General features: G+C 39.8%; 1 protein-coding gene and 1 non-coding gene across 2 annotated transcripts in view; both read right to left on the bottom strand.

The window, feature by feature from the left end:
* The window catches only part of ELOVL4 (ELOVL fatty acid elongase 4), a 33,443-nt gene extending 11,703 nt beyond the window's left edge, over positions 1-21,740 (bottom strand). Inside the window, exon 1 of the mRNA XM_066358975.1 lies at positions 21,363-21,740. Coding sequence (XP_066215072.1) covers positions 21,363-21,462 — 100 coding nt within the window. The 5' untranslated portion in view covers positions 21,463-21,740. The remainder of the gene's footprint in view (positions 1-21,362) is intronic.
* Positions 5,676-5,751, bottom strand: TRNAV-UAC (transfer RNA valine (anticodon UAC)). The gene has a single exon. It is a non-coding gene; the product is annotated as a tRNA-Val (tRNA).
* Positions 21,741-26,433: the final 4,693 nt, after the last annotated feature.

Raw genomic sequence — 26,433 nt, 5'->3', positions numbered from 1 at the left:
CATTTACCTTATATGTGTGTAAATAGATACATATAAAATATAACATATTTTATTTAAAATGAATAGTGTCCTCGATATTTAAATATGCAACCACGAATCAATTTTACAATAGTTCTTCTGCCACAAATAAAACATTTCTAAGAGAAACATGAAAATAAAATACAGGGTTGACAAAATTAATATTCTAATATATTATAAAAAGATATTGAAATTAAAATTATATTTCTAAATGCTCAACAGCCTGTAAAAGGTTGTGAACCTAATGTCTACTTTATTCTTAGTAATGCAGAACAATTCTATGTTCTATTTTCAGAAATATTTTATATTTTTTAAACAGTAAGAAAATTTGCTACCTTCGTCAGTTCCTCAATCTAACTAAAATAAATTTAATTTACTTGCTCATTACAGTGTCCCTGTTTAAACTGTCTGTTTTACTAAAACTATGTATGCAAAATAGCTCTGAATTAGATAATTATGTCTCAAAATACTTGACTTAAAAATAATCTAGTTCTAGTAGAAAATAAGATCCAAGACATGAAACCAGAGTAGAACAATATTTAATCACACAGTCGCCAAAGTGATACAGTAACCAGAGTTTCTACAAAATCAGAGTTGATAGAAAAATTGAATAGTGACTTGAAAGAAAAATACATATGAGAAAATGAAAACTGATTTTATTCCCTAGTTTACAGGAAGCCTATTTACCTATTCATGGAACTTACTGTCCTATCACTTAAACCAAAACGTATTCCAGAGTTAAAATAAAATAAAAAAATACTTAAGAGACAGGAATAAGAGAGTAAATCTCTCACAAGGAGGGAGCGAGTGGCTTTTTGTTTGAAGGCATTTTGCCACGACAGTCCTAACAGTGACTGTTCACTTTTCTTTCATGTTGTCATATTGCCCTTCTATGACCATATCTTTCTATGCCAAAGTCCCCCTTAAAACATGGGGGTATTGATCTACTTAGATCTTTATTTCTCTATATCACAGAAAAAAACTTAAGTCAAACCCCCTAAACCTTAAAGCCCTGGCTCTATTTCAGGCCACTAAAGAAGGAGTTGCTGCGGTATGCTATTCCTATCCACAACCTGTGTTTTCAATGAGTTTGATACAAAGAGCTAAAGGACTTCTTTAAGGGATAAATTATATAACAAAGAAAGGAAGATAAATTCATCTATAAAGAGATCCTAATTCTAATTTCTAACACCATAGATTATTTCTTACTTTTACCACACAACAGAATTCCTACTGACTTCAAAGAAAGTTCTGAGCAGCAACTTAAAAAAAAAAATTAGAGAGATAGGTCTAAAAATTTCCCTGAAACCAAGAATAAATTAAAAATTTGCTCTCTATTATGTGGGTACCATTCTCTATTAAACAAAAATATTTAAAAAGAGAACCAAGACAGAGAGAGAAGAAACTGAAGATCTGATAAGCAGAGAGTAGGTAAGAAATAACAGCTCTCAGAGAAACCAGGCAAGACTCTATCAGTAGACAGTTTAGTTTTGTTTTGTCTTAAGAGAGAGAGAGACAGGAAGGGACAGAGATGAGAAACATCAACTTGTAGTTGCATCACTTTAGTTGTTTATTGACTGCTTCTCATTCATGCCTTGCCGGGAGGGGGGGGGGGCTCAGGTCAAGCCAGTGACCCCTTGCTCAAGCCAGCGACCTTTGGGCTCTTGATCCCACACTCAAGCTGGAGGTTTCAAACCTGGGACCTCAGCGTCCCAGGTTGACTCTCTATCCACCAGTGCCACCAGGGATCAGGCACTAAATGGTTTTAATGCTGCTCTGCTACAGTGCTTAGGGCACATTGTCTTCATCTATAAAAACTGAGGTGAACTAGATTAGTGCTTTTCCAACTTTAATGAGAAAAAGAATCACCTGGGGGATTGGGGCTGTTAAAATGCAGGTTCTGGGCCCTGGCCGGTTGGCTCAGCGGTAGAGCGTCGGCCTGGCGTGCGGGGGACCCAGGTTCGATTCCTGGCCAGGGCACATAGGAGAGGCGCCCATTTGCTTCTCTACCCCCAACCCCTCCTTCCTCTCTGTTTCTCTCTTCCCCTCCCACAGCCAAGGCTCCATCGGAGCAAAGATGGCCCGGGCGCTGGGGATGGCTCCTTGGCCTCTGCCCCAGGCGCTAGAGTGGCTCTGGTCACGGCAGAGCGACCCCCTGGAGGGGCAGAGCATCGCCCCCTGGTGGGCAGAGCATCGCCCCCTGGTGGGCAGAGCTTCGCCCCTGGTGGGCGTGCCGGGTGGATCCCAGTCGAGCGCATGCGGGAGTCTGTCTGACTGTCTCTCCCCGTTTCCAGCTTCAGAAAAATACAAAAAAAAAAAAAATGCAGGTTCTGACTCAGTAGGTCTGGGGTGTAGCCCATTTTTAGGAAGATTCTGCATTTTCTAGAAAGCTCTAACTGATGTTCTGCTAATAGTTCATGGGCCACCTTTTGAGTTCCAAGAAACCAGTTGAACCCTTAAGGGTTTTTATTTGTTTGTTTGTTTAACATCTGAAAAATTTTACTTTTTAAAATAATTAGGAGGAAGAGTGGAATTGAAGGTGAGGAAAACTGGATCAAGAAAATAGGCAATTTTCACTGCAGGGGCACAGTTTGCACTGTCAGAGCACCCGCACGCTGCCATTCCCTTCAAGCACTCATCATCCTGGCCAGGTTTGCACTGCCAGAGCACCTGCATGCTGCCATTCCCTTCAAGCACTCATCACCCTGGTCAGGTGTGCACTGCCAGAGCACCTGCACGCTGCCATTCCCTTCAAGCACTCATCATCCTGGTCAGGTGTGCACTGCCAGAGCGCCTGCACGCTGCCATTCCCTTCAAGCACTCATCATTCTGGCCAGGTTTGCACTGCCAGAGCGCCTGCACGCTGCCATTCCCTTCAAGCACTCATCATCCTGGTCAGGTGTGCACTGCCAGAGCACCTGCACGCTGCCATTCCCTTCAAGCACTCATCATCCTGGTCAGGTGTGCACTGCCAGAGCACCTGCACGCTGCCATTCCCTTCAAGCACTCATCATCCTGGTCAGGTGTGCACTGCCAGAGCGCCTGCACGCTGCCATTCCCTTCAAGCACTCATCATCCTGGCCAGGTTTGCACTGCCAGAGCGCCTGCACGCTGCCATTCCCTTCAAGCACTCATCATCCTGGTCAGGTTTGCACTGCCAGAGCGCCTGCACGCTGCCATTCCCTTCAAGCACTCATCATTCTGGCCAGGGTTGCACTGCCAGAGCGCCTGCACGCTGCCATTCCCTTCAAGCACTCATCACCCTGGTCAGGTTTGCACTGCCAGAGCACCTGCACGCTGCCATTCCCTTCAAGCACTCACCATCCTGGTCAGGTTTGCACTGCCAGAGCACCTGCACGCTGCCATTCCCTTCAAGCACTCATCATCCTGGTCAGGGTTGCACTGCCAGAGCACCTGCACGCTGCCATTCCCTTCAAGCACTCATCATCCTGGTCAGGTGTGCACTGCCAGAGCACCTGCACGCTGCCATTCCCTTCAAGCACTCATCATCCTGGTCAGGGACTTTTGTTTAAAATGTAATCTTCCTGAAGGCAGGCATGAGGTCTTTCATTCCTATATTGCAAAGTGTAACGTTTATTTGACAAATAAATGAAGAGTGGGGTTTTTTTCATATTAATCCTTTATTCTCTATCCCTTCAGTGAAAACCAAATGTACACTTTTTTTCTTTCTTTCAAAATTAAATTTAATGGGTGACACTGATCAATAAGAATACACGGTTTCAGGTAAACATCTCTATAGCATCTGAATGTTGATTATGTTGAACATTTACTGATACTCAAGATTTCTTCAGTACAGCAACCCCGTCCTGCAGCTCTCCCCAGACCTTCCTCTACAGTGGCATACTACTTGAACCCGAAGTCAACATTTAATCCAGAATTTAATGAGTACATGTGTGCTCTACAAGGCTCAATATATTTAATGCTCTTACTTCTTTGCCCAACAATGCAAGTCATGTATTCATGCTGCGACCACTAAACAAACTTTTTTCTCAGCCTATAAAAGGCCACATTTCACACCAGATCCTTCTCAAATTAGCCCTTCCAGCTCTTAAAAATTCCACCTCCAATGGTTACTATTGAAGTTGTAGTCATTGTCAGGGATCTGAACAATAGCACAAATTCCATTCTATAATATTTCTGTTAAACTTCCCCCTGTATTTGCAGTTAACTCGTCGTTGTGAATTTACTTGCATTATATTTCCTTTAGTACTTCAGACAACATTCAAATATCCTATGCTTCTTTTATAGGTCCCTTTTTCCACTAAAAAGGAGGACTGAATGTCACAATAGTGTCATACAATAATATGAAAATTCTCCATTACTAATAGGTCCCCTCAAGTCGTGAACCAAAAATAAAACATAAGAGATTAGAACGGTCAAGGGACATCATGAGTATTGAAACTTTACATAATTTATATTACTTTAAAATAATAAATTACCCAACTTCCATTAACCCAAATGTTTAAATAACTTTTTTATATGTTGCCTTTTTTTCTAAGAAATAAGCGTGCATTTGCTTGCCAATTTTTTTCCTGCTCTCCCTCCCTCCAAGTTGTACTGAGAAATAACTGGCATACATCACTGTATACTTTAAGGACTGCAGCATGATGGTTTGATTTACATATGATGGGAAATGACTAACACAGTAAGTACAGTTAACATCCATCTCCTCATACAGATACAATAAAAAGAAGAAAAAGGAAAAATTTCTCCTTGTGATGAGAACTGTTAGGATTTACTCTCTTAACTTTCCTCATCATTCAGCAGTGTTAGCTACAGTCATCATGCTACACACTACACCCCTAGTACTTACCTTATATCTATAGTACAGTATCCTATAACTGAAAGTTTGTATCTTTTGACCACTTTCCTTCAATTCCCCCTTTTCTCATTCTCCAATTTTAGTAACCAAAAGTCTGATCTTTCTCTCTAAGTTTTTTTTTTAAATAACATATTTTAAAGATAAATTATAAATTAAGTACCATACTCAAGTTATATTTAATCCAAGTATATATTATGCGTATTAGAGTAAAAGAAAATGTATTTCTAGTATGTTGTCAATATCCTAGTCCTACACAGTTATGGGTGGGATTCTATACCATGAATTTATTAGGAAAAAAAATCTATTAAAAAATACTGGCTCTCCTGGCCACCCCTAGAGTCAATTCTGTCATCAAGAAATATCGTTTCAAATGTCTTTTCTGTAACATTCTTCGGAATTCTCTATTTGAAAAGCATTTTTGAAGGGGATCAATATGGCAGAAATATAAACTGATTCTAGTAGATTTGTTTGTCAAATTGTCTTATTTTTTTTTGTTTGTTTGTTTTGTTTTTGTATTTTTTCGGAAGCTGGAAACAGGGAGAGACAGTCAGACAGACTCCCGCATGCGCCCGACCGGGATCCACCCGGCATGCCCACCAGGGGCGACGCTCTGCCCACCAGGGGGCGATGCTCTGCCCCTCTGGAGCGTCGCTCTGCCACGACCAGAGCCACTCTAGCGCCTGGGGCAGAGGCCAAGGAGCCATCCCCAGCGCCCGGGCCATCTTTGCTCCAATGGAGCCTTGGCTGCGGGAGGGGAAGAGAGAGACAGAGAGGAAGGGGGAGGGTGGAGAAGCAAATGGGCGCTTCTCCTATGTGCCCTGGCTGGGAATCGAACCCGGGTCCCCCGCACGTAAGGCCGACGCTCTACCGCTGAGCCAACCGGTCAGGGCCAAATTGTCTTATTTTTATATTTTATAATATTGGTAGGTTTATGCCTTCAAGTTTTAGTGACTTAGCTCTTATTTTTGAGTCTATTTACTAATAATTGTAAGTCTTTCATGTTGCATGTAAACCTTTACCTAAACAAGAGGTGTAGAATTTTAGATTTAGAAATGATCCTTTTATCTTAAAAATGAAATTCAAATAGATCAAGAGACTCTCTCATGCAACCTGGCAGCTATTCCAGTACCACTCAGTCACCATGTCATCAATACAAAGGAGAAAGTGTCCCATTTCTTTCTAAATTATAGGTACAAATGATATTTTAAGATAGAATTCAAGAGAAAGAAAAGTTCTCTTAACATTAAAAAAAGAGAGAAAAAAAGAGATACTCAAACCAATGGAGTCTCACACTCTCTTAGTGCTGCACCTAGCAGACCCGGTCTAGGATCATGAATGCTTTGGAAGCCATGCCTCAGAGAGTGGTGGGAAAGGACAAAGGATGTCTAGCCTGGAAAAAAGAAAGAGATCTCATCACATTCTAAAGGACCTGACGAACAAATAAATTTATTCTTTTTTTGGAGCATAGAATTAAAACCAATGAGAGTTTTAGGGAGCTAAGTTACACCTAAATTCAGAAATTCTAATTACTGGGTCTTTCTTTCTGTAAGTAGAAAGAACTGTTGTTTTTGGTAATGAGTTTCCTATCCTAGCTTTAAAGTAAAGCAAATCTAAAACTAAATACTAAATAAAGCAAATCAAGTTCAGGGGCAAGAGTTTTTATTTTAATAAAAGAATTACCAAGATACATTACCTTAACCCTTCCAGACCCATTAGGGTTAAATTTTTTTTTTGGAAATAGTTCCCATTTAGAACATTCTGGCTTTTTCATAAAGCTCATGCCAAGTGGGACTGGTTTATTTACAAACATTAGTTGGGTCAGTAATCATACAATTTATTCCTATTAAAGGCCATGTAATATTTATACAACTGTATGCAGGTCAAAAGTCACAAACTATTCACTGAAAATTAGAGTTGATTTTATTCTATGTAAATTATACCTTTATTTCAGAAATGGGAAGAAAAATCATCCATCGAAAGTAGGGCTTCCCTTGAACACCAATAGGTTTTTTTAATTGAATTTATTGGGCTTACATAAGTCAATAAAAATTACATAGGTTTCAAGTATACAAGTCTACAATACATCATCTACACACTGCATTGTGCACTTAACATCCAAAGTCTGGAGTCCTTCTATCACTATGGATCTCCTGTTTACCCTCTTCCACCTGCCCCAACCCCCTTCCCTCTTGTAATCACCACACTGTGGTTTGTGTCCATGATCCACCAACAGGCTTTTCTTCCTAACCTGATTCGTATCTTAAAACCACAAGGTAAATGGAACAGACTTTCAAGTCAGACTCTCCACCTTTTCTGATCTCAGTGATTTGGGACAGGTTACTCGGTCCCTGAGCTCTCAAAATTCATTATCTATTAGAGGAGAAGACAGATATAAAAAATCATAATATTAAGAACAATGTTAGGACAGGAGAGTGGAGGCAAGGTGAACTTCAAAGTTCCTGAAGAATAAAAGAAATTTGTCAAGCAGACAGGGAGGGAGGTCTTCTTGCAGAGAAAACCATATGTATAAATAGCACAAAAGCAAAAAACATTTATTTTAGCAACTAAGGAGGCCTGAAGTCGAGGATACGTGCACAGAAAGATGGCAGGAAATCACTGAAGAGTTACAGGTGAGATAAGACCTGGGAAAGTCTTGCAAACTATGCTGGAGAGGCTGGGATTTATCCTGTAAGTATTGGGAGATACATAATTGGTTAAAAATAGAGGATCACATTTGGCTTTTAAAAAATCAGAGTGGAGGCACTGGGAGATGGACTAAAGGGGATATGTCAAGAGGCGGAGAAACCAGTTGGGTCAGTAGTTCTGTTTGTTGCTAGGCTGCCCACATAAGAATCATCAGCTTGCTAAAAAAAAAAAAATAGATTCCTAGGCACCACTCCAGATCTACTAAATCAAAATCTCTGTGGGTAGGACCCAACACTATTACTTCAAAGTGCCTCTGGTGATTCTGAAGGCCAGTCAGCCTTGGGGACCACTATATCACAAAAAAATGATGGAAACCTGGATTCAGCGGGCTGCACTGGTGATGGAAAAGATAGGCAGATATGAAAGTTACAGGAATAAATATCCACAGACTTGGTGACTGATATGGATATAAGAGCTGAGAGGGAAAGAAAAGTTCAGGATTACATCCAGATTTCTGGCCTGAGGGGTGGCATAGACAGCAAAGTCATAAACCAGGACAGGGTGTAAAGGGAGAGAAGCAGATCTGGCAGGAGGTGATCAGGTGAATTTTTAAACATCCTGTGTCTGAAGTACTTGGGGGCCACCTGGGTGGAGGTATCCAGTAGGCTCTCAGCTGCAGGGACTGCAGAGCGGCAGACACATGGAGGCTGGCAATGAAAATCACAGCAGAATCTGAAGTCACAGGTGGAGAGCACATAGAATGAAAAAATAAAATCAGCAAGGATTGGATCCTAGGAGCACTTATGGGAAGACTGGGGGCAATAAATGGCATGAAAGCAGCCAGAAAGGACGGAAAAGAGAAATTGACACTCCAGACACCAAGAGAGTTAGATTTTTCCAGAATGACGGGGTAGGCAACAGCCACTATAGATGGAGAACCAACTGTTCTTTTAAGCGGAAAATACTGTCAGAGAATTGATGTGTGCTGATTAAATGTTAAAGTTCCTAGCACACATGGATACCACAAAATCATTCCTTCTGCTGCAGTCTGTTCCTTCTCCAAGCCAAATCCTCACAGACATGTGTTTTATGTCAGGAATAATCCGAGCCCCTTCCATTAAAAGTCAATCCCTTTAATGTCTTCTAGTCCTTTTCTTTCTGATCTAGAGGAGTTCTCTAGGTTCTAAAAAATGGACTTTCAAGTCAGACCACCAGCATGATAATCCTACTCTCATTTACCAACTGAATAAACCTTGAGCAAGTTACTACTGTACTTACTCTGGCCTTCTGAATGATAAACAGGGGGGTTGTTGGGAGGAATGACATACTATATGTACAGTATCTGACCCAGAATAAGAGCTCAATAAATGTTGGCAATAATCATTATTATTGACAATAATTCAACCATTAAATTCTCCTCTCTTCCAAGAGAGGAGTTAAACTAAATTAAAGTTACATCAATAATGGATCTTACTGGAAGAGTTTAAACTGAGAAGATAGAACATTTTATAACTTATTCAGGAGAGCAAATACACTGCAAATCAAACAGAATTTTGAATTAGAGAGTTTGTTTTTAAAAAAATCACCTCATTTTAAAGAAAATATAAACCAGATGTAACAAATAATAAAATATTTGTAATCTATCCAATAGTTTTGATTTAACCAAAGTCCTTTAGAAACCTACACAAATAAATATAACTAATTTTCCAAACAAATTATCATTATATATATTAAAGCAACTTCCTTAAATATCTCTAATAGATCTCCTCTTTTTTTTTTTTATTTGAAAGGTTGATATCTTTTAAAGCTTTTTAGTACTCAGGCTTTCTGCCAGTCAGCATACTTCTCCAATTAGTCTAAGCCAGTCATCATCTCCTCCCCCAAAAAAATTAATAAAATTTTTAATTTTTAGAACATCCAAATTCCTAGAAGTAACAAGAAAGGACACAAATTACAGTAGAAAATAATCTGTATTGGGTGAGGATCTGGGAAGTCACTTGGAGAAGAGGGAACATGGAGCAGGGACCTGATGCAAGAACACCTGGATTGCAGTTCTACTGGCCATTTTCTAGCCCAATGGCTATGAACCTGAATGGCTCTGAACCTCAGTTTATACAAAATAGGGGCAATAATAAGATTAGCCAAATCACAGAGTTGCTTTGAAGCTCAAACTGAAAACCCTCTGTAGGAAGCTCCTCCAACAGGAGCTCTTTTTATATATATTTAAAAGTATTAAATATGTATTTCTTTCCAATATTTTGAGGCACATTGTAGTTTACCTTTCATATCATCAACTGTCTGCTTAATTGTATCCCACACCAGGGTGGGCAGGAGCTGTATCCGTTATCTCTACAGCAATAAAGGTTGCACAGTGGATGCACCAAGCAACTGGCAGAGGACTAGCAGACTGAATTAAGATCACATAGAATCTAGAAAATAAATTCTCATTATTATTATGGCTAATGCTACTGTGAGAATAGACATTCAGGACATTTCTAAATTGTCCTTTTAAAAAACTACTCTTTTGATCCAGATAAAATGAGCAACAGTTATTGATCAACATGGTTCTAAAAGATATACAGTCCTTGCCTGATTAAAACAAAAAACAAAAACAAAAAAAAAACCTAAAAGTTCTACAAATATCCATGCCAGTATTTGGTTTTCTTAAATACATTTTAAAATCAATAGCTGAAGAACATTTTTTTTTTTTTTTGTATTTTTCTGAAGCTGGAAACGGGGAGAGACAGTCAGACAGACTCCCGCATGCGCCCGACCGGGATCCACCCGGCACGCCCACCAGGGGCGATGCTCTGCCCACCAGGAGGCGATGCTCTGCCCCTCCGGGGCGTCGCTCTGCCTCGACCAGAGCCACTCCAGCGCCTGGGGCAGAGGCCAAGGAGCCGTCCCCAGCGCCCGGGCCATCTTTGCTCCAATGGAGCCTTGGCTGCGGGAGGGGAAGAGAGAGACAGAGAGGAAGGGGGGGGGGTGGAGAAGCAAATGGGTGCTTCTCCTATGTGCCCTGGCCGGGAATCGAACCTGGGTCCCCCGCACGCCAGGCCGATGCTCTACCACTGAGCCAACCGGCCAGGGCCTGAAGAACATTTTTAAATTCTTCCTTTATCCATAGTAGTCAAGAGTAACAGATCATCAAAGAAAGTAGAAATACTGTATTTATTACTTGCTATTCAAAGTGTGGCCCATGTACCAGCAGAAAACCATCTCCTGGAAGCTTCTGAGCAGAATCTCAGGCTCACCCAGACTAATAAGCCAGAATCTGAATTTTAATGACTCCCCAGTAATTGTCACACTGAAGTCTTAGAACTACTCCTCTAGTCTGCTCAGAAATGTGGGCTTACTTCATATAACACATAATCAAGTCATAAAAGTTTAATTTTCCCTAGAATCTACCTGAGTAAACCATCCACTTCTTTCTCTTCTAATGTCTACCTCTATTTAATCTACCATAAACAAAAGCAAAATATAAGTCTGACGACCAGCTAGCGATATTCAGTAGCTTCAGGAACATATTCAAGATATATATACACAATACATAATTCTCTAAAACTAGTCATCCTTATTTAGTAAGTTAGAACCAAGAGTGGCAAATCAACTCCATTTTTTTTCACACCTCACTACTAATCATTAATATGCAAGTGATGCTGTTAAAAATCTGTTTGTCTTTACTGACTACACAAAAATAATGGTTACCCAGTGTCACAAGTGGCCTAAAAGCACCTGAACGACTACAGTCTTTTTCATAAGGAAGTAGTCTGTCTTCTTCCATTTAATGTAAACGTCATGAGGGCCCTTTTTCCTTGATGCATCCCTATAACAATGCCTAGTACAGGGGTCCCCAAACTATGGCCCGTGGGCCACATGCGGCCCCCTGAGGCCATTTATCTGGCCCCCACCGCACTTCTGGAAGGGTACCTCTTTCATTGGTTGTCAGTGAGAGGAGCATAGTTCCCATTGAAATATTGGTCAGTTTGTTGATTTAAATTTACTTGTTCTTTATTTTAAATATTGTATTTGTTCCCGTTTTGTTTTTTTACTTTAAAATAAGATATGTGCAGTGTGCATAGGAATTTGTTCATAGTTTTTTTATAGTCTGGCCCTCCAACGGTCTGAGGGACAGTGAACTGGCCCCCTGTGTAAAAAGTTTGGGGACCCCTGGCCTAGTATATAAGCAGCGTCAGACCTTTGTTAAAAGAAATTTTTAATAAAAAATGTAGATAACTGTTGCCAAGATGAGTTTAACAGAGATCTTATCTCCATGATAGGAATAAACTAAATAATACCATAAGGTCTCTTTCTAGACTCTAATCTAAAATATGATGCTTAATATATTCTCCAAGCCAAGTAAGAGCTTCGGTATCAGTGAAGTGAAAAAAGTAGAAGTAGAGGAGAAAGTCTTCATATAATCCCATAAATTGGGGCAGGAAATGACCTGAAATATACAGATTCTGAAAGTGGCAGGTGAATGAGAGTCAGATCAGTTTTCCACTGAGTCAGAGCGATGAACGGCAATTTCTGCTTTAACCGCCTAGATGCACAGGAAAGAGGATGATGGTTTGAGCTCAGAAGAGCACCTGGATGAATGTAAGGGCAGCTCTGGCAGAATGCAGCGGTGGAGCACGTAGAAACTGGGTTACAAGATGACAAACAGGTCAGAGTGTGTTGGGCAGACAGGAAGGAATGGAGGCCTTCACGGGCAAGGCAAGGGTAAGCTGCGGTATCTGAAGCTAGGAGGGAACCAGTGGCGTGAGAGTCGTCCAGCACAGGGTTGGAAGAGGGGGCAAAATGTTTTATGTAACTCAGCTGTATAAACTTACTCAGCAAAGAACCTAAAACAATAAAGGGTGGAATTAAAAAGCAGAGAAAAAATTTTGGGGGTTCAAAGTTTGCTGAGCAGAGAAAGCAATGAAGGTAGAAAGTGAGAGAAGTGATAAGAACATCCCATAGAAAACAAATAAATAAGAATGCATTCAGAGGTTGCCAAGGAGAAAAGACAGTAACACAGATGAGGTGTGAAGACTGATTACTGTGAGGTTTAATTTGGAAGAGTTAGTATTAGATGGATAATGCAGGGCGAATCAGTAACTCACTTGGAAAATGGGAAAAGTAGTACCTCGGTCAAAGGAAAAGAATTAAATGTGATAACATATATAAAATATTGACACAGTGCCTGGCACTCAGTAAACATCCAATAAACACCCACTATTTTCTTTGAATAAAACAGTACTTGTTGGATGAATATGGAGGTTGTACTGCTGCATGGCAAGGTCACTCACATGGGAAGAAGATTTAATCCCAACTCCATTACTTTCCAGCTGTGTAGTTTTAAATCTCTCTCTTCATCATAGAATGGTTAAACAATACCTACCTTATAGGGATTCTATGAACATTAAATAAGATAAGGTGTATAGAATCCATACTACAGCAATCTACAGTCCATAGGGACCTATAATAGAAACTTAATGTATAGAAGTGAGTTTCTCCACATGCAGAAATCTAAACTCATAATTTAAAAACAGAACTAGAGGGGAAAGGAGAAAGAGGATAAAGACTAGACTGGGGTGGTGAGCACAGAATGCAATCTACAAATGATGTATTATACAATTGCACACTCAAAACTTACATGTTGTTAACCAGTGCTACTCCAATAGGCTTAATATTTTTTTTCAAATGACATAGTCATAAAAGCCAGTTCATAGGCAAAGGGAAAATAATGCCAAGGAGGGGAGAAATGTAGTACAAGAGAGGTCTGGTGGAAAATATTTTATAGATAGATAGATGATAGATAGATGACAGATAGATAGATAGATAGATAATATATGTATTTGGTGCAGAAGAATAATGCCTCATATCCTGGGAGCCAAGATAGAATGCAGGTAAGTAGTTTCCTTCTTACTCAGTTTTCACATTTTGCTGGGATTTCCAGGAAAAAAAACATCGTAAAACTTCCTCCCTGTGCTAATCTGGGAGTTCAGAGTCAAAACATCCCCATTAGTGCTGCCAATAATCTTAAGGTGTTTCCCTCTAGCAAAAAAGCCCCCCAAAAAACCTGAAGATAGAATCAGAGCGTGTATGTGTGTTTCAGTGGGAACTATGGCCAAAATATTCTCTCGCCAACAGTTCTACAAGCTGAATATCCACTGGGTAAAATACTATCCATCCTGAATTTGTTTTCACTAATTAACAATAGTTCCTACTTCCTGTATTATGAAATTTGACATTTTCACAATTCATTTTGATGTACTTTTTAAATTTATTTATTGATTTTAGAAAGAGGGGACGAGAGAGACAGAAACATCGATCTGTTCCTGTACGTGCCCTGACCGGGGATCAAACCCCAGTGTACTGGGACGATGCTCAAATTGACTGAGTTATCTGGCCAGGGTTTGATATATATATTTTTTAAAGGTCCTAGCTACTCCGTTATAGGAGGTCAACTTCATCTTCTCAAGGTAAATAGTATTTTCTATATTTTATATGTAAATTATACTATATATTCATATATGTGGTATAAACATATAAATTTAAATATTACTGTTTAACTTAATCTCATACAACAGCCTTTACAATCCTTTTGTTTCAAATGCCTTTCCTTAGACTATCTCTGGTGGTATTATGACTTTGCTCAGATTTAGTATTCTAAATAGTGATACTACGTAGATGAGACAGCAGTTAAGATAAGAGAAGATACATAGGTCAGAGGACTGATTACTGCTTTCCTGAGTGGCTAGCGTGATATGGAGAGAAAACCTGTTTAGATCCATTTCTAATATAGTGTTCACCTGTAAGTTATTTAGCTTCTATGACTCTGAGGGACTTCTTACACATATGAAAATAATGCCTGCCAGGCCTCTCTCCCAGAGTTGTGAAGTTCTTGGTAAAATTAGAAAGCAAAATACAAAGGCAAGGGTGTCTTCCTTGTTACCTGCTACTTTCTAGCTCCTTGGGACTTTTGTTAAGGAAACATCTATACATGCTATTTATAAAGCCATTTTCCTGTATATAAGCTGAAAAATTAAAAGAATCAACTGATATAACCACTGAACACTAAAGAAAGATAATTTCTCAGCCCTGGCCGGTTGGCTCAGCGATAGAGCGTCGGCCTGGCGTGCAGGAGTCCCGGGTTCGATTCCCAGCCAGGGCACACAGGAGAAGTGCCCATCTGCTTCTCCACCCCTTCCCCTCTCCTTCCTCTCTCTCTCTTCCCCTCCCGCAGCCAAGGCTCCATTGGAGCAAAGATGGCCCAGGCGCTGGGGATGGCTCCTTGGCCTCTGCCCCAGGTGCTAGAGTGGCTCTGGTCGCAACAGAGCGACGCCCCGGAGGGGCAGAGCATCGCCCTCTGGTGGGCAGAGCTTCGCCCCTGGTGGACGTGCCGGGTGGATCCCGGTCAGGTGCATGCGGGAGTCTGTCTGACTGTCTCTCCCCGTTTCCAGCTTCAGAGGAATACAAAAAAAAAAAAAGAACACATCTAACAGTGAGTAACCAATTCCTTCAGTGGGTTAATGAATATGCATTTCACATTGCAAGACTTACATTCTAATTAAAATGTAAAAGAAATAAAGTACCATATTGACATATTTGCTTAAGAATGACAATATTCCATGAAGAAAAATATATAAAGATTTGTTTTAATTAACCTTTTAGTTAAGGAACGTAATCACACCAAAGCCATTTAGTTTCTTTTGTTTTCCCCACATTCTAAGACCTACATATTTTTGTCAATTTTACAAAAATTTCAAGCCACACTTCTAAATTTAAATTAGAAATGCTCAAAGACAAAACGCCTATAATTAAAAATCTTTTGTAATGATGTTAAAATTTTTTATTTTTATAGAAAAATATAAAAATTAAGTTTAAGCTATAGAAGACATTGCTTTAGGAGATACTATAAAGATTCAATAAAGTGGCCTTAAGAGATCATATAGTTTCAACACTCATGGTATAGGTAGAAATATAAGACCCACAGAATTGTGAATAACTTGCCCAAGAGCATGTAACAAGCCATCCTCAGCAGTTATATATTTCATAATAAATGTAATACATAGTTGTATACATTATATATAATGTATAATGAACTTGTTCTTTAATGTTATTGCTACTACTATTATCAAAGTGCTTAATTCTTGTTTATTCAAGGAATATCTAGATAATTAAGTAGATACGGTATTATAGCAGTACTATGTGCTATAACAGTGCTCTGTCAAAGCAGGTGCTTAAATATCTGTATCCCTTTGTTCTTCTAGTCCTTTACTTGTTTCTTATGGAGCATATAAGAGAAAGTAAAAACGATGAAATATGAAACTGTTACTTTCATTATTTGGGTAGCACTGCCAAATGTTTTGTTGGAAAATATTATAATTATTGCATAGACTAAGTTTTCTGAATTATTGATAAATATGTTTATCTGAAATTGCTTTATGTATTTAAATAATTTTTAAAAGTTACTTTTATATCCAGAATTTTAGAGCTGGGTGAGATCGTAGAGATGACCTAATTCAACTCTCTATTCACAGATGAAAAAAGTAGAGGTTGGAAAAGCAAATGGACTTGCCTAAACTCTCAACGCTAATTAGCAGGAGAGCCAGGACTAAAGCACAGGTTATCTAAGTCCCAGTCCTGTGTTCTTTCCATCCTCTATTCCATGATGCCTTCTCACTTCCAAACACTTCACAATGCTGCACAGGCTATGAAGAGGGAAGAAGAATTACATCTGAATCTGTATCACTTGAAAGTGCTAATAAATGATTTAATGACTTGATTCCTTCATTAGTCCACATCAATTGGATTTGTGACTAACTTATGGTTTCCAGGGTCCCACAGATAAGAAAGGCTTTATACAGGAGAGAAACTCCTGGGTTCTGGTGAAAGTCACCTGTACAGGTGGACTGGGAAAGGGCAGTTGGGGGCATGCAAACATTTTACTCCAGACTGAGCTATGCAAGCTGGCTAGAACTGCAGGGCTGCGGGCAGGGAAATACTGACCAGGTAAGAAAGGACATTTGGAAACTGGTTTTGAAAGGCCATCTATTTCCTCTCTTTTCTTAAAATCTAAACCTACATGATTTTTAAAGATATATTCTAATACATTTTCATTTGAAGGAAAAATAAAACAATAGCACTTTGATTTGTTAAGAAGAAATGTCCTGATAATGAAAAAGTAAAAAGGGCCATCTAAAATGAGAAAAGACAAATTCTGTTACACAACTCTTCCCTATGTGCTAATATATGTTTAATTCACAATAAGTGACTCAAATAATAAGTAACTCAAATCCAAAATAATACTTATATTAATAATAAATCATTCACTAATGGCAATATCATATGACTTGAGAAACAAATAGAACAAATTGAACTTTAAAAGGAAAACCAACTTTTTTGTGACTTAAAATCACAAACGCATTGTCTAATATAATTATTTGTGTAATTCTTAAAACCTTTTCTCCCTAAACCAAAGAAATTAACTGTATAAAACTGTATCATGACACAAGTTTTAGAATCTGGATTATTTACCCTCTGAAAATTCCATCTGTGGTAGGATTTCTGGTATGCCCTATTGGGGAAATGGATAAGAGCATCACCATTAAAGTCCAGAAGTCTGCCACCAAAAACCAGATTGTGGTAAGGAAAAAATAAGAATCAACCATCCAACAAAACAAACACACAAAAAAACCCAGAAAACCCTTTAAAGGTGTATACCTCTTAAAAGCTTCTGGGAGGTTATTAGAGAAGGATAACTCTAAAACCTCAAGGAGAGCACTCGCCACGGGAGATCCATGTTAGGAACTGGTAATGTTACTCTTACTTGTCTTTAATTAGCTGTCTAGAACTTGAAATGCCTTTTCTCAGCAAAACACTGAAAATGGTGACTGGATTCCCAGACTAACCCAAACAAACAAAATAAAACCTACTTCAGACAATAACAAAACAAACATGTATACATTAACTGTGATAAATAATAAACCTAATGTAAGTAAATTGCACAATATTTAAGACACATACTTCTCTGGGGCCTAGCAATCTCTGGGACAAGCCTGCTTTTAGCCCAGCTTATTGGAGCTGAGTTAGAGGTTCCCTCCCACAGGCTCCCAGTTTCAGCAAACCAGATGACTCACTGGCCCTTAAGCACACTGCCAGTGTCCAAGTACTCGCCAAGAGTATGCCCATCAACTTCCCATAATGAAATATCTAAAACAAAGCTTGAATATTCTTGTTGCAACCCAAGACTGAAGTGCAGGTAGAAGTAGAGATGAGAAAAGAAGGACTGTTCTGACTTTTCCTGCGCCTCAGCTAGGCCTGGCTGACAGATCACACTGTCCTCAGACCACAGCCTTGACCCTCTGGACTTTGTAAACTCCGTGGAGGCAATGATCAAGTGTTCTCATTCTCTTCCCAGAGCCCAGTACAGTGCTTGCACATGGCAAGTCATGGGGATGAGAAAGAATGAATGATTATTAAAGCCTAGCTTCCAAACTTCAGCATCATTCTTCCTCATCATGTACCATTCATCCCTCTCCCCTCTGCCCCCTCCAAAGTGAATTTAAGGACCCAGCAAAGCTAGCTTTTTTATGTTTTAACTTCAACTCCCAGGTAGACACAATCTTTCAGCAAAATGTTGAGAGCAATGCCACCACCCCCAATAAATACACATATACATTTGTGTGCATATATTCACCACACACACACACACACAAAAATGGCTATTTAAAAACACATGGGATCAAAAAAGAAATATAGTAGCTCAGGAGACATTTGACCGTATTGTGGGAATGCTGGCTATTAACTCTCCAGATATTTTTATGCTAAATGTTAGTTACACAAGAAGTTACTACTAAAAATAATATTATTAAAATAATAAATGAACACAATGGATAATGTTGATGCTTTGGGTATGTATAGATTAGAAAGTATTTAGATTCATCTGTTTATACCTCTTGATTAGATATTCACTTTGAGTCTAAGATACCAGTACTAATAATTTTAATATACTCATTAAGTAAAAGAACAGAAGAAAAAATAAACACAATATCAGATTATCTCCCTACTCTCATACCACCTACTAGTACAAAGTCTCACACCAATATATACTTTCCTATATAATATAAACCAAAATTAATTTACTTGTTTAAAATATCTTAAAATATAATATAGGGGAGTAAAGAAAGGTTTTGTTGTTTTTCTAAAAGTACAGCTCTTTCAAAGTTTCAATTCAATGTACAAAATGTCAATGACATAGTGAAAGTAACATTTCCTGTGATGACACATTATTTGCCATATGCTATATTTGCTAGGTATGTGCTATTGGAAAGCCCCGGTTTTATACATTGCTTTGAGCATGGTTTATTAAATACTTCCATTTGATAAAATAGCTCAAAATAGTATCTTTGCAGAAACTGCACTAGGACAAAAATATCTTGGATCATGAAATATATTCTACAAATCTGTCACTATTCCTGTTATAGCAGTCCAACGTAGATATAGGTTACTGACACTTAGGTAGAAACCTCAGAGGAGAGAAACATTTAATAAAGTAATAAAATAGAAAGATAGAAGCATGTACCCACAGTCTCCGCAGAAAGCACTCAAGGGCACAAAGCCTTACTCATGTCTTGTTCTTCCTGAATGATTTGTATCCTTTCACAACTGTCATCACTTTTTCTCAAGACCATCTTCCTCTCCATCCATTTTTATTTCCTTCTTTCCAAACATCTGACTCATCTTTTCTTTAGTCTCATCTAATAAACTAGATTTCTACTCTGAAACTCCTTCACCCAGATTTTCATAAAATTATAGTGAGAAGAGATCCTCTTGGAGTTGGATCAGTGTTAACATGTCAAAGAAATGGTACCTAGAGAGCATGGAAGAAGGGGGGTTGAGGCAGTGAAAGGAAATGGCACACCATAGGCTTCAGGTCTGTTCTGCTTGAATCTGAGAAATATTCTTCCTTATACAGCAGAAAGGCAGAACAGGCTCTATCCCACTAAGCCTCTAAGTTAGTTAAGAAATACCATCTACCTACACTAGGTAGCTTATTACAGAAAGCAAGGAAGCAGTCTCAGGTTTCGTAAGTGGATAGCCAGGCCATGGGTGAATACCTCTGCTTCAACCTGCAACTAAGGGGTCACTTGTGTCCCAGTAGCTACTCTCACCTCTCAGTTTTAGCCCATAATTTTATATGTCTAGCAAGCTTTCACATAAAGCAAGTGCATAAAATTTCCTATTTCATTTGTGATGTCTTTTACACAAACATCATTAGAAGGGAATTAACCATCATACAAAAGTATATTCTATCTTTGCTCTCAATTCTGAGACTCAGAAGTGGGAAGGGAATGACAGAAAGGAATGAAAACTCCTAGGTGTGGCTCTCTCTATATGTAGATTGGAGGACCTTGACAATGTCTGAACTCTCAAGTATGCAAAGTGCAATTATCTGCCAAAGAGCTTGTCTGATGTTCAGCTCTGCACAATTGTGTAATAGGAAACGCTGATGCAATGTTAAAGTAACCAAAATCACTTCAGGGATGAAGGGAAGGATACATCTTTCCCAGCCTTTGTAAGCACAGCATAACCTCAGTGTAACATTACACAGGAAAGACTTAAAAAGGAAAATCCCATTGAAGTGTCTTTTAAACATTTTCAATTGCAATGACTAGTTAAATAGTAGCTTACTTCTCAGTGTCAAACTTGAGAGCTTCTAAAAACAGCACACTTTTCTAAAGAAGTTAAAGCTACATCAATGTCAAAGAATCATGTCTCACCCAAAAATAGTTCCAGCAACTCATTTTCCCCACATCTCCCGTGCATTGTACTTTATTCATGCTGTAACCGCTATCCCACTTACTCTAACAACAAACACAAGAACTACAGGAGTAAGTTTTCGTTTCTAGGGAGGCAGAGTCATAATGTGGAATGTTAATTTCCTCCCCTGCTGGGATGCAGTGAAACACTGCAAAGGGGCTAAAAGATCATTTCTAAAATCCTGTTAACCCAATTTTTTATCTAAAAACTTTTAAATGCCTTAAAACCAAAAGTAATTGAAACAACTGGATAAAATAAATGGTGAAATGTAAAAATAACATCTCAAGAGCTTCTGTAAAAGAGCTTCGTAAATCAACCATTGACGGTCCTGGCAAACAAACCAAAACAACTAGAGGGGAAAGCTTCCAGGACGACCTCTAGGTGCTGCTGTAGAGACCCCCTTCCTAAAGATATTTCTTTCCCGGTGTTTTAGCTGCCTCCTCCCCCGGACTGCACTGCACTGCGCAAAGCGATTATACACAATCACTTCAAACATTTTTGCTGTTGAAAAGGCCTCGGAACCTAAAATTCTTCAAAGCTCAAGGAGCCAAACAATGGCTTTCTACTTTTCTTTCCAAATTATACAATAGATGGATGAGCTAGACAAAATATTAGGTTGGCAGGTTGTGTCAAAACAACCAGGAGGCCGAAGAAGCAAAATGACAGCTTCCAGTGGAGCCACCCCCCAACCCCAGGCCATCTCTCCATACGGAATATTACTAAATGTTAAAACCAATCCTGTGCATAATTTAGAACTGTAAGATGAGATCTGGAAATGCGGGAATATAGAGTAGGGCTGTTCCTGCGACGAGCTTTCAGCAGTACAGGCTCCGTCTGGTCTGTCAGCTCCTGCATCCGAGAAGCTGATGAGAGATGGTGGAAGCGCAAAGGAAAACCGTGCGGGCGTCGGGGGAGGGGGAGACCTTAACGTTCGGATCAGATTAAGCAGCGCCCCGGCACCTCCTCTGGTTCCCAGCACCCCGACAGGCGCCGGGAGCGGGTGTCTCCCGCACGGCGGGCGAGGATGGGCAGCCGCCAGCTTTACCTGCGATGGACCAGGTCCAGCGGTAGAACTCCACCGTGTCGTTGAGCGCCGTGGACACCGCGTTCAGGACGCTGCCCGGCTCCGAGTCCAGGAGTCCCATCGCGGCGGTCAGCGGGAGCCGGCGGCGGCGGGAGGAAGCAGCGGAGACCCCCGGGTGAGCGGACCTCGCAGACGACAGCCGAGGGAGCGAGCGGCAGCCGGGGATCCCCTCTAACGGCGGCGGCCCAGCTGCGTCTTCTCCTCCGGCTCGGGGCGCCGCGGCGGCGGCTGAGGCGGCTAGGGACCGGCGGGCGGAGGAGACGGGACCGTCAGGGCTCTCGATCGCCGGCGGAGGAGGAGGAGGAGCTCCTGCTGCGAGCGCCGAGCGCTGCACCTGTCTGCCGCCTTCAGCCGCCGCCGCTCCAATCTCCTCGGCTGGCGTCACGTGGGCGCGTGCGGGGCGGAGGGGCCGGCATGTCCCTCCTCCCGCCCGCGCGCGGGGACTCTTGCGAAGGGATGCTGGTGTCGGGGGCCGGTGGGAGCCGGGTCGGCGCAGGCGCGCGCCGCCTCGCCACGCCCCCTCGTCCCTTTCCCCTTCCCGGGTCGCGCGGAAGCAGGACACCTGGGGCCCCTCCTTGCCATCTTCCCCCGCAAGCCTCCCCGTGCTTCTTCCCCGCCTCCCTCCCCGGCGTTAGGCCCGGCGGAGGAGTTTGCCGCCTTCCCACGGGTGACCTTGCATCCGCTTCGGATAACTATTAGGAAACACCACAGGGAAGAATGGGCATTCTGTGGAGAAGAATGAGGTTGGGAAGGTGCTTTGGTCCTTACCTGTCATTCACTTCGACTTCTGTTTCCTTCACCCCTGTCAACACATGCTTTCCACCGTGACAAGGGAGATGCCCAAGCTCTCCCCCTAAGTTCGTGAAGCTACAGTGATGGAGAATGGACTTTGGGGTCTAATTAACTAGTAAATACAATAAAGAATCTTCGTTTTCGGAGAGACGACTTGAGTTAATACCAGGATTTGGGGCTATGGTCGGTGCCCCTAACGCCCTTGTTGTTCAAGGGTCAAATATAATTTGAATAAATGCTTGCACGTGCCCTGTAGAGCCTTTTAATATACATAGGATAATCAAAACTGTGCTAAATTAGGCCATTAGGAGTTCAGAGGAGAGGGAGGACCAAAAGGGGCCTGCCTTACAGTTTAGAGAAGTCAGCTTGGACCTGCAGGAAATGAGGTGTCTCTAAAAGAATAACTTGCTCAGGAGACAATAGGCAAAAGAGGAAAAAGTAATTTTTTTATTTAAAAAAAGTTATTTATATATTAAGAAGGTGGGAGGCAACAAGATAGTCTAACCCTGAAAAGTAGCAAAAATACACTACACATAGTTAATAATTTGATATCTGACATCAAACAAGATCTTTGAGAATACACCAATAATCTTTTCACCTACTTGTTATTTAAACATGTCACCTACTTTTTGCTTAACCTTTTATCTAATTGTTGGTTTAGGATGCTCCATTTAAAGGCCACTGAGTCAAGTGTGTGACTGCTTCTGTTCTTTGACACTCTACAATAATGTGAATATTTCCTTTTATATTTATTTGATTTATTTTCCAATTGACCTGGTTATACATTATTTGACTTTACTTTATATTGGAAACATCCTAGAGGATAAGAATTAATTTTGGTTCCTCATTCAGGACCTAACTCAGTGCTGTAAATAATATATATATATTTTTAAAACTTTTTTCAGAACCTAATGAGGACTGTTACAAGTGACAAGAACTTTAGATGGTGAAGAGGTAATTAAAAGTAACTGATTTATTGTCTCATTACAGAACCATGGTTTTCATTAAGTATTCTAATCTTGAAATTAACCAAATAGAATATAATATATCAAATATTTTACCAAGTTAAAGTTTTTTAGATTGAAGTTATGGTTTCTCAACCCCAAGTTATGTATATCAGATTCTAGTAGCTATATAAAAAAAAGTCCAGCCAAGTCTCTACATATGGAAAATTGAGAAAGATCATTTTGACAAGGTACAATGATCATGTACTTTGATGATCTAGCAAAGTTCAGGTTAGTATGAACTTTATGTAGAAATTGATTACTACTCCTATTTTGTGAAATTCTGAATTTTTTCAATGAAAAACACATCTCCGCCATCACCCTCCCTCACACACACAAAACTTCAGCATCTTGTATAATAAATATGAAATTCTTCAAACACATTCATATATTTCCTCAGTTTCTTTTATAGTGGGGGCCAATTTAAGTCCCACTATTCACTAGGGACACCTGTCACATAGAAGAAAATCCTAGGAAAGAAGTGACAACAAACATAAGTCAGAAGTGGCAAACACATCTCCACATTCTACCTGGGAGAGAAAAGTATGTTTATTAGCATTTATAAGACATACAAACATAACCTAAGAACTAAAGCCCTAGAATTTACCTGCTTTGGAGCCCTATTACCCGGCCTGGAGACCAACAGTCTAGCACTCATTTCACAGGTGGTTTGCAGATACTAAAGCCTACTGGTTAGTTTGTGCAAAGGGAAGGAGACCTGCATGTCCACTCATCTGGAGTGACAGCCATCTAACCAAGACATTGTGACAAAACAAAATCAAACACAAGCATCCATAGTGTCTACAAAACTTTTGAGAAAAGAATTATTTGTTGTGGGTTGAATATAAATAAGATACAGTTATCTATAAAAACCAAGGGAGAGGAAATGATCATAATAAAATGATTTTATATAAAATAGCAAAAAAGCCTGACCAGGCGGTGGCACAGTGGATAGAGCGTCGAACTGGGATGTAGAGGACCCAGGTTCGAGACCCCGAGGTTGCCAGCTTGAGCGCAGGCTCATCTGGTTTGAGCAAAGCTTGGACCCAAGGTCGCTGGCTCAAGCAAGATGTTACTTTGTCTGCTGAAGGCCCACGGTCAAGCACATATGAGAAAGCAATCAATGAACAACTAAGGTGTCACAACAAAAAACTGATGATTGATGCTTCTCATCTCTCTCCGTTCCTGTCTGTCTGTCCCTATCCCTCTCTCTGACTCTCTCTGTCTCTGTAAAAAAATAAATAAATAAATAAAATAAAATAGCAAAAAAAATTTTTAATGTCTTACTTCTCATGCAGAATTAACATAAATCAAACTATCCATTTTTTTCCTAGCATTTCCACCTTTCTATGTTACAAATATCAGCAACATGTACTTTCAAAGAAAAATGAACCTAGCAATCTGTTGAACTAAGAGTGAAAGGAATTAGTTTGAGTTTTTAAAGAGCTGTGGAAAGACCCTAAATCTTACAGAAGTAAAATATGCTAAATGCATAATACAGAAAATAGAAAAAAATTATTGATAATATTAATTGTTGTCTATTAATTCTAGTCTTTTTGCTTTATTCCCCATACCACTCTTTCCACACTTTACAAAGATTAAAAAATATGTAGTATCCATGATATAATTTCAGTTCTTAACTAATTTGGAATTACAATCTTTGTCTTAAGCCATCTTTTATTTAAATTTTTAGAAATGTTTACTATTTTGTTACCTTGTTTACAATTATTTTATTATAGCAAATGGATAAAGATTCTTCTGATAATTCATGAGTATTGAAAAAATAACAAATAATACAATGAAATGAAAATCCCCTATAATCTCATCTTTCATTCTTAATAGAAAATATATTTTCAGAGTTGTATATTCTTATAGAAACTTTTTCTTTATACAAATGGTTATTTATTGTAATGCTATTCTATAGTCTGATTTTTAAAACTTAACAATAGATTAAGAGCACTTTTTTTTTTTTTTTAAGTCAGAGGAGGAGAGATAGATTCCCATATATGCCCGGACCAGAATCCACCTAACAACCTCCTTCTGAGGTGATATTCAAATCAACCAAGATGTCCTCAGTGCCCTGGGGTGATGCTCAAACCAATCGAGCCAGTGGCTATGAGAGAGAGAAGGGGGAGAGAAGGGGGAGAGGGATGGGAAGATAAGCAGATGGTTGTTTCTCAAGTGTGCCTTGACTGGGGATTGAACCCTGGATGTCTGCACGCTGGGCTGACACTTTATCTACTGAGCCAACTGGCCAGGGCCAGGAGCACTTTTTAATGTAAGAATGCTAACTACTTAATATTCCATTATGTGGATATACCATAATTTAGGTACTACAATATATAGAGACATTTATATTATTTCTAATTAGAGCTGTTATATTGATTTGATTATTAATATTCCCATATACGGAATTTTGTGAATTTGTCTAATTATTTTCTTAGCATAAATTTCTACAAGGGAAATTTCTGGATCAGGGAATTGTAATTGAAAATTTTGATACATGATGCCTGATTACACTCCAGAAATGTAGCAATTACCAATTCCACTAAAGTCTATGATAGCAGAAAAAAGAACCCTCATTCACTGTTGGTGGGACTGTAAAGTAGTGCAACCATTATGGAGGAAAGTATGGTGGTTCCTCAAAAAACTGAAAATAGAACTACCTTATGACCCAGCAATACCTCTACTGGGTATATACCCCCAAAACTCAGAAACATTGATACATAAAGACACATGTAGCCCCATGTTCATTGCAGCATTGTTCACAGTGGCCAAGACATGGAAACAACCAAAAAGCCCTTCAATAGAAGACTGGATAAAGAAGATGTGGCACATATATACTATGGAATACTACTCAGCCATAAGAAATGATGACATCAGATCATTTACAACAAAATGGTGGGATCTTGATAACATTATGCGGAGTGGAATTAGTAAATCAGAAAAAAACAAGAACTACATGATTCCATACATTGGTGGGACATAAAAACGAGACTAAGAGACATGGACAAGAGTGTGGTGGTTACCGGGGGTGGGGGGGAGGAGGGGAGTGGGAGGGAAGGAGGAGAAGGGAGAGGGAGGGGGAGGGGCACAAAGAAAACTAGATAAAAGGTGACAGAGGACAATCTGACTTTGGGTGATGGGTATGCAACATAATTGAATGACAAGATAATCTGGACATGTTTTCTCTGAATATATGTACCCTGATTTATTGATGTCACCCCATTAACATT

This window comes from Saccopteryx leptura, chromosome 1, assembly GCF_036850995.1.
Source record: "Saccopteryx leptura isolate mSacLep1 chromosome 1, mSacLep1_pri_phased_curated, whole genome shotgun sequence".
Lineage (NCBI taxonomy): Eukaryota > Metazoa > Chordata > Mammalia > Chiroptera > Emballonuridae > Saccopteryx > Saccopteryx leptura.
This window is presented reverse-complemented; position numbering and strand designations above follow the sequence as displayed.